This window comes from Rhincodon typus, chromosome 48 (genome assembly GCF_021869965.1).
Source record: "Rhincodon typus isolate 14 chromosome 48, sRhiTyp1.1, whole genome shotgun sequence".
NCBI lineage: Eukaryota > Metazoa > Chordata > Chondrichthyes > Orectolobiformes > Rhincodontidae > Rhincodon > Rhincodon typus.
In genome coordinates this window covers 5,686,572-5,695,826 of record NC_063379.1, presented here as the reverse complement: position 1 = coordinate 5,695,826, position 9,255 = coordinate 5,686,572, and the positions used below count along the sequence as shown (strand labels likewise).

At 52.3% G+C, this 9,255-nt stretch overlaps 1 protein-coding gene across 2 annotated transcripts; it reads right to left on the bottom strand.

Annotated features, from left to right (window-relative positions):
* Positions 1 to 6: 6 nt before the first annotated feature.
* On the bottom strand, positions 7 to 6,364 carry LOC109926294 (ETS translocation variant 3-like). Of its 2 annotated transcripts, none has more exons than XM_048620785.1 (4): positions 5,767 to 6,364; positions 4,908 to 5,142; positions 2,846 to 2,961; positions 7 to 1,572 (listed from the first exon to the last, which is right to left on the bottom strand). In XM_048620785.1, exons 1-4 carry the CDS (start codon positions 5,828 to 5,830, stop codon positions 740 to 742), a joined length of 1,248 nt encoding a protein of 415 aa, XP_048476742.1. In that variant the 5' UTR covers positions 5,831 to 6,364; the 3' UTR covers positions 7 to 739. The 2 variants fall into 2 exon arrangements, with proteins under 2 accessions (XP_048476742.1, XP_048476743.1); XM_048620786.1 differs by having other exon boundaries at positions 5,779 to 6,364.
* Positions 6,365 to 9,255: the final 2,891 nt, after the last annotated feature.

Below are 9,255 nucleotides of genomic sequence, written 5' to 3'. Positions count from 1 at the left end.
CACCGGGCAGTCTGTTCCCCTATCGGAGGGGGATTAACCCTCTCACCCACCCCCCTCCCCCTTTACACACACCGGGCAGTGTGAGGGAGAAGGAGTGAGGGTAGGTGCAAGGTGAGGGATTGAGGGGCAGAGCGAGGGGAGTAGGCAGAGAAGGGAGTACAAGGGAGGAAGAAGGGGTGTGTGGAAGGGGTGAGGTTAGTGGGGACGGAGTGAGGAGATGGTGCAAAGGGAATGAGGGGAAGGAGAGGGGTGAGGAATAAGGAAAGAAGGGGAGGAGAGCAGGATGTGAGGGGCATGAGGGGAGTGAGGGATGTGTTTAGGAAGAGTGAAGAGAGGGAGCGAGCAGTCGGAGGGTGGGAAGTGAACGAGTGAAGGGGGAGTGGACGAAGTGGGGGCGTGAGGAGTTACGTGAGTGAGTAAAGGAAGGAGCAGAGTAAATAGGGTGGGGGAATGAGAGGGGAGTCACAGGGGGTGAGTAAAGGAGGTAGGGAGTGAGTAAGGGGCAGAGGAGAGGGGGGGACACGAAGGGAGAGAGAGCGAGGGGAGGGGCGGGGGGGGGGAGAGAGAGCGGGGGGAGGAGGGGGCAGAGAGAGCAAGGGGAGGAAGAGGAAGGGTTATGAAGGCAGGAGGTGAGATGTTGTTTGTAGAAGACCTGCTCAGGGGGATGTTGATGATCTTGATGAGTCGCCCTCACTGTTTCGCCAGTCTCTCTCTCTCTTTGTCTCTCTCTCTCCTTCCCTCAGTCCGTGAGCCCCCCGGAGCAGCCTGGCTTCAGCCTGCACTGCCCCTCTTCCTCCTCAGAGGCTGGGGGGACAGCTCCCTCAGAGGCAGGAGGGCAGAAGGAGGAGGAGGAGGAGGGGGAGGGGGAAGGGGAGGGGGCTGGTCCCAGGCCTGGGGCCTTCTCCACACCATTCTCGCTCACCCAGCGCCTCTTGAAACGCAGTTTGAGGGGCATGGAGCTGCTGTGCTCGGACCCCCGGCCTCTTAGAGGACAGACCCCGGCCCCTATCCCAGGGCTGGAGCCAGCCGGCTGTTCCGCCGTGGGAGGCGGCGCCGGCTTGGCGAAATGCGCCCCCTGGGGCTCAGCCCGGGGCTTGCGGCCTGGCGGCGGGGCCTGTAGCCTGATGCTGGGGGCAGGGGGCTCATCGTCGGTGGCGGGGGCAGGAGTAGGGTAGCGGGGAAAGGGGAAGGAGCGAGGGCTCAGGTGGTAGTGGTAGACGGAGCGGGCGTGGGCCTGTAGCCACAGGCTCATCTCCTCGGGGTTGAAGCTGAAGCGGCCCCCGGGGCATGGGCCTGGGCCAGGGCTCAGTCCGAAGCCTGGGGCTGGAGTTGGAAGGGGACCCGGTGAGAAGGGGCTGCCTGGATCCGGGTACAGGCGGATGGGGAGGCTGCCTGATGGGAAGCGAGCCCTGCTATCTGATCCCTCCTGATCCGCAACCACAGAGATTGGGGGCCCACGGCCTCGGGGAGTGACAGTCCCACTGCAACAACCTGGGGACACAGGCTCTGGGCCTGGGAAGTGGAACAGGGAGGAGCCAGTGGGAATCGGGGGAGCACTCTGGGGAACGGCACCTGTAGGAAGGCATGGGGGCGGTGGGGAATGGAGAGAAAATGGAAAATAAAATCAAAAAACAAACATTAGACTTCCAATACACAGGACATTGTCCCCATCCTGCTCTCTGTCCTCTTCCTCTCCTCTAGACCTTTATGAATATTCACTGTTTCTACCTCCTTCCTCCCCCGACCATCACCTTGCTGTCTGCCTGGAAGATTAACAGTGTTTAAAAATGCAAGAAAGGAATGAACTAACCCATTAGATCATCGAAGAGAACAATAATGGAATCTCTACAATGCAGAAACAGGCCATTTGGCCCATCGAGACTACACCACCCCTCTGAACAGCATCCCACGCAGGCACGTACCCCTATCCCATTAACCCTGCGTATCCCGTGGCCAATCCACCCTACTCTGCACACCTTTAGACTGTGGGAGGAAACCAACGCAGAATGTACAAACTCCATACGGATAGTCACCCGAGGGTGGAATCGAACACGGGTCTCTGGTGCTGTGCTAACCTCTGAGCCACCATGCTGGCCTTAGGATTAGAGATTTGGAGACGCACCCTTGCTTCCCATCTCAGCCTGAACCCTGTTTCTGTCAGCCCACTACTCTCACTCTCTTCCCAAAGCCTTGTGCAATTCTCACTTGCCAGGATGCAGACTCTTCTCCATCTGAGTCACTGCAGACTCCCAACTCTGCTCCACACTCCTGATACCAGACTCCCATGTATCTCTTATTCCAGAGACAGATCACCTTGAAACCCATCCAGTCTGTAACTCAACCAGTGGGTATGTTATTCTGTATGTAAACCACCCTAAATCCCTCAATTAGCTTCCAGTCTGTAACCCCCTCCTGGGTATCTGTTATTCTAGACAAAAACCAGCCAAGATCCTTGATTAGATACCAGTCTCTAAATTACTCAAGGCTATGTGTTGTTCTGAATAAATCACTGAAGCCCTTGATTAGGTTACAGTTTGTGTTGCATTCCCACATAATCTGTTGTTTTTGCAGAAACCACCAAACTTATTATCTGGATTCCAGTCTGTAACCCTCCACTGGCTATGTGTTATTCCATATTAAAACCACCCCCAAATCGCTCAATTGGTCTGTAAGTCTCTATTGGGTATCTGCTTCTGAATATAATCGACAACTCTGAATCCCCGATTAGATTCCAGTCTGTAACTCACTCCCAGGTGGTTGTTACGCTGTATATAAAACAAATTTCCCTGATTTGCATCCAGTCTGTAAAACCCTCTCCAGAAGGCTGTCTCAAGCCTACACTCACCAGATCCTCGTACATCGATAAAGGGATAGTTCACCATCAGCATTTTATTGAAGTTAAACTTGTAAGTAAATCGTTTCCCTTTGGTTTTGTGGAGAATTCTCTTGTTGTAGTAATACCTGGGTGAAAAAGCAAATCGAGAGTCAGGGGAGACAGAGAGGCACAGGGCGCTGTGGAGTTAGACAGAGCGAGAGAGAGAGAGAGCGAGAGAAAGAAATGGGGGAGAGACAGAGTTTGAGGCATACAGAGAGAGAAAGAGAGACAGAATGACACTGAGAGGAAAGGGGTGAAATGGAGAATGACAGAATGAGAGGAGGGGTAGCGAGGATGAAAGAAGCAGTGTGGAGGTAGGAACTGTGTTTTGGGGTGGGGTGTGGGGTGTGGGGTGGGGGGAGTACAGGGTGATGGAGAAACAGTGGGAGGGACAGTCAAGGAGACAGGGTTGACAGGCATTCGAATGGGGAGGATCCAAGGGGAGGTGGGTAAGAGGCATGGGGAAACAGACAGTGAGGCAGTAATAAGGTTCCCCATGGTAGGCTATTGCAGAAAATACGGAGGCATGGGATTGAGGGTGATTTAGCAGTTTGGATCAGAAATTGGCTAGCTGTAAGAAGACAGAGGGTGGTGGTTGATGGGAAATGTTCATCCTGGAGTTCAGTTACTAGTGGTGTACCTCAAGGATCTGTTTTGGGGCCACTGCTGTTTGTCATTTTTATAAATGACCTGGATGAGGGCGTAGAAGGATGGGTTAGTAAATTTGCGGATGACACCAAAGTCGGTGGAGTTGTGGATAGTGCGGAAGGATGTTGCAGTTTACAGAGGGACATAGATAAGCTGCAGAGCTGGGCTGAGAGGTGGCAAATGGAGTTTAATGCGGAAAAGTGTGAGGTGATTCACTTTGGAAGGAGTAACAGGAATACAGAGTACTGGGCTAATGGTAAGATTCTTGGTAGTGTGGATGAGCAGAAAGATCTCGGTGTCCATGTGCATAGATCACTGAAAGTTGCCACCCAGGTTGATAGCGTTGTTAAGAAGGCGTACAGTATGTTAGGTTTTATTGGTAGAGGGATTGCGTTTCGGAGCCATGAGGTCATGTTGCAGCTGTACAAAACTCTGGTGCGGCCGCACTTGGAGTATTGCGTACAGTTCTGGTCACCGCATTATAGGAAGGATGTGGAAGCATTGGAAAGGGTGCAGAGGAGATTTACCAAGATGTTGCCTGGTATGGAGGGAAGGTCTTATGAGGAAAGGCTGAGGGTTTTGAGGCTGTTTTCGTTAGAGAGAAGGTTAAGAGGTGACTTGATAGAGACATACAAGATGATCAGAGGATTAGATAGGGTGGACAGTGGGAGCCTTTTTCCTCGGATGGTGATGGCTAGCACGATGGGACATAGCTTTAAATTGAGGGGTGGTAGATATAGGACAGATGTCAGAGGTAGGTTCTTTACTCAGAGAGTAGTAAGGGCGTGGAATGCCCTGCCTGCAAAAATAGTAGACTCGCCCACTTTAAGGGCATTTAAATGGTCATTGGATAAACATATGGATGATAATGGAATAGTTTAGGTTAGATGGGCTTCAGATTGGTTTCACGGTCGGCGCAACATCGAGGGCCGAAGGGCCTGTGCTGCACTGTAATGTTCTATGTTCTAATGACACAAGGCAAGTCCCAGGCAGACAGAGGGTGACACGAACATTCAGGAGTGGAGGAGAGGTGACAGTGCAATAGGGAGACAGCAAAAGAGCAAGAGACAGAGGGACTGGACATGGGAACCAGACGAAGGGCTGGACAGAGGGAAAAAGAGCTGGGCAGATAGAGAGACAGAGAGTGGTACAGAGGGGGGATAGGGAAAGAGAGTGAGAGAAACTGTGGGAGCTTTACCCTGTATCTAACCCTGTGCTGGTGCTGTCGCTGTCCCTGTCCCTGTCCCTGGGAGTGTTTGATGCGGGGGGGGGGGGGGGGAAACAGTGTAGAGGGAGCTTGACTCTGTATCTAACCCCTGTGCTGTTCCTGCCCTGGGAGGGTTTGATTTTGTCCAGCAGACATCGAACAGAGCCAGCTCCTTACCTGAGGGCCCGACTGAGCTTGTCATAGTTCATCTGAGGTTTACATTTCCTCCTTCCCCAGAGCCGAGCGACCTCATCTGGGTCTTTGATGACAAACTCTCCGTAATCTCCTTGCCAGGCAATGACTTCTCGATATTCCTCTTTCCTCAGCAGGTCCAGGATGAAGTGCCAGAGCTGGACTTGGCGACTCCCGGGGCTGGAGTCAGGCTTGTAGGCCCAGTCTGGGTAAGCCAAGCCTGGAAAGGTAGGCCCGAAAACAGACAATACAGACACAGAGTTAGGGGGCTGGCACAGCACCAGATGTGGACCCCTTAAATCAGATCCTGTGACTGGGAGGAGGCCATGCAGTCCATCACAAGGAGATGGCCATTCAGCCTTGCTTCAGCATTTTACACCAGAAGAGAGGAAGAATATTCAGGCTGCTTGAGTCCGTTAGACAGGGACCAGAGGGGACCGCTCAGCCCTCCTCAAGCCTGTTACAAAGGAACAGAAGGAGAGTCTGTGACACTCTGCCAGGATGGGGGCTACTCTGAACCTCTCGAGACCACCATATCATGGGCCATTCAGCCCCTTGTCGATGCTGTCCCCCCCATCCTCTCTCGACCTTTCCTGAGCCACCTCCCCCATTGAACCCTTCACCTGCCCCCAATGACTTACCCACCACCTGCTCCCACCCCTCCACACTCTGCCTGGCCCATGCCATCTACCGTGCAACCCCCACCCTCCAGGAAGCTGCCAGCCTCTCCCTGCCTTGCCCCCCCCCGAACCCCGCCCCCCCCCTCCCAACTCCCAACTCCCAATTGTCCAGTTCCCCCCCAGACAACGTCGCCGCTCCCCAAACCCAGTGCGGTTCGCCTCACCCACTCCGTTACCGTTCTCGTCCTCCTCCTCCTCCTCTTCTCCTTTCACCCCAGCAGTTTTCATGGCTGTAACAGTGGAGGGCAAGGGGTGGCGGGGGAGGGGGGGTGATGTGGTTAAGGGCGAGGTTGGGTAGAAGAGGGGGTGGTGGCGGTGTGTACGTGTGTGTGTCTGGGCACAAATCCCCAGAGATGAAAGAGGAAAAAAAAAAATCAAAGAAATTAAATGCAGAGGCAAATTCTACTTTTTTTTGGCCGGCTTAAAAAAGAAACAATCAGTTGGTGCCTTTAACAAGGGTGTGGGAGGACTTGCCCCTTTAACTGGAGACCCCACATTCCTCCAGAGAGACCATCTTGCCCCCGAACCCCCTCCTCCTCCTCCTCCTCTTCTAGGATCCAGTCACTGCCTGGGTGAAAGCGGAAAATCGTCGCGCTCTTGATGACGCACGTCCTGCCTTGGGGGTGCCAGGTCACCGGACGGTGACGCCGTGCTGATGACGGCACGCCCGGGAAAAAAACCCGATCGTCGCAGCCAGCATTTCAATGCGGGCGGCTACCTCATTCGCCGGTGAGCCCCGGTGACCGCCATCGACCCGCCACCACTCGTCAGACGAATTCCGACCTGTTTTATTTCCGCCCACGGCGCCTAAGATGGCGGCCGCCGCTATCTTGCTGCGGGGCACACGGCGAACAGGACGCATGCGCAGCCGTCGCAACGCCCGCGGGAATGTTTCGGTGCCATTTTGGTGCGTGGCGAATTCGAGTGGGACGCATGCGCATACGTTGCGCCGCGCCGGTGTCATTTTCGTGCGGGGCAAACTACGCATGCGCAACTGTAGCGAGCGCTTAGTGGGTCATCCTTGACCGGGGAGGATTCCACTTAAAGGGACCGTGCTTGTAATTAAAGTCAAATCTGAGGGGGTAATATTGGAACAATGTTAAGTGCCACTGGAACAGTAACTCAGGGGCCCAAGCTGTTGCTAGTGTGAGGGGGGTTCAGTTGACTGCGGCAACTTAATTTCAATTCATAAAACCTGGAATTGAAATATAGCCTCAGAGATAGTTTTGTGGTCACTATCATCCATCCTCCTAAAACCCCATCTCATTCACTAATACCCTTTAGGGAAGGAAATCTGCTGTTGTAACTCCTGTCTGGCCTACATGTGACTGGGTATTAACATACACGCTGGCCAAGTAGGGATGGGCAATAAATGTTGGCCTCAGTGGCAATACCAGCATCCCCTGAAAGAATGCACAATTTAAGAAAAAAACCTGAAACCCAGAGTGGGGAAAAAAAAAGTTAAGAGGTAATACAGAACAATCAAATCAATGTATCTCACCAATTTTAGTGGGGTTTACTTTTCTTCTCTGTTCTACACAGTGAATGTGACAAAATTAAAATATTTTAAAGACATTTGGACTTGTACATGCATAGGAAAGGTTTAAGAGGGATATGGGTCAAATAGGTGCACATAGGACTAGTTCACTTTAGGAAACCTGGCCAGCCCGGAGGATTTGTGCCGAAGGGTCTGATTCCATGCTGTACAACTCTCTTGAAAAAACATAAAACCTAAGGCAGAGAGTTGCAAAGAGCATTTCAACTAAATTCACCCACGGCCACACGGTGGCTCAGTGGTTAGCACTGCTGCTCCCTGGCACCAGGGACCCAGGTTCAATTCTACCCTCGGGCAACTGTGTGGAGTTTACACATTCTCCGTGTCTGCGTGGGTTTCCTCTGGGTGCTCTAGTTAACTCCCATGGTCCAAAGATGTGTTGGTTAGGGTGGATTGGCCAAGGAAAATGCAGGGATGGGTAGGTCTGGGTGGGCTGCACTTTGGGCAGAATGACCAGCTTCCACACAATAGGGATTGTTACACTATAAATCAACCCTTTGACATTCATTGTTATTACCCTCACAGAATCCCCTTCTAGCAACATCTACAGTTTACAATTGATCTGAAATTCATTTGGACTCACCCTATAAAGACACAAGAGCCGCTCAGAGTGTGTAACTCACCTCCTGACTCTCCAGAGCCTGCCCACCATCTACAAGGCCTGAATGAGTGCAGCTAGTGAAGCTCAACCCCATCCAGGACAAAGCAGCTGCTTGATTGGCACCACATCCATAAACATCCCACTCCCTCCCCCACTGATGCTCAGGAAAGTACCAGCCACAGGATGCACTGCAGCAATTCACCAAAGATTTGTAGATAGCACCTTCTAAACACTCTTCCCTCTAGTACGATAAGGGCAGCAGGTACATGCTGGAACACTACCCCCAGTAAGTTCCCCTACAAACCACTCATTGTCCTTAGAAATATATTGCTGTTCCTTCAGTTTCGCTGGTTAAAAGTCCTGGAATTCCCTCCCACATGGAATTGCAGATTCAGAGCAGCCTAAGGACTACAACAGTTCAAAAAGGCCGACAAGGTAAGGGAGATATTAATAATGTTGACACACTGGTACTGCGGATCTACATATTCTACACACTATTTATATGGGGGAGTCTGTAACCAGGGGTATAGAATTTCCAAATAAGGATGAGTGGAAGCCTTTTAGAATTGATCCAGCTGAGGAAAAATTTGTTATTTTTCTCTGAAAGTTGTGAATCTGAGAATTCTTTCCTCCAGAACGGCTGCAGAAGCTTAGTCATGGAGAATGCGAGAGATCCACAGTTCTCTCAAAACTGGTGACAGGGGTTAGAGAGAGTGGCTTTGAAATGGGTAATGGTGTTGAGAATGAAATAACTCTGCAAAGGCCAGTATCCTGTCACCAAGTCAGCTTTTATTGACACACAGTGTGCGACGCTGACCCAGCTCCCTCAGTGTGCAGAACCCCAACCCTCCTGTTTATACCTGTCAGCCAGGGCTCCCTGACTGGGGCTGTTAACCTGGGCCAATCAGGGAACTCATTTCTCCGGAGGTCCACCTGACTGACCTCATTGCAATCACTACATCCTGTCCCCCCACCAACCATCCACCAAGTCCTGGAATGTAGGCCTGTTCTTTCTCTTGTAGCCTCTCCTGGGGCACTTTCTCACCAGGTCCGGTTCCTCCAACCCTGCCTCGGATATTGGCTGCATGTACCAAACTAGCCCATCTCTTGTGCCGACAGCGTCTCAGCTGAAACTCATCATCTTCAGGCAGTAAAGGCCTCGAGGCTGTCAACATCTGCCGTGTCCATCTCAGACTCCGAGGTTCCTTCAATTCCAGGAGGAACACGCGGGCTCCCGACAGCCCATCTGGATGTTGAGAGGGGGCCAGGGTATGGTTTGCTCCAGCCCTGTTTGTGAGGTTGCACATGAGGATCCACCTGCTTGTTCAGGACCTTCTCTCCTTTGTACGTCACGGGACCTGGCCTCATGGCGACCATGCCTCTTACCCACACAGGGCCATTCCCATGGTTCCCACACCAAACGTCATTGTTCGAGGTAAACTGTCTCTCTCACTTGGAGGAGTCCTGCGTCTGGTGCTGGTGTTCCTGATGCAGTTT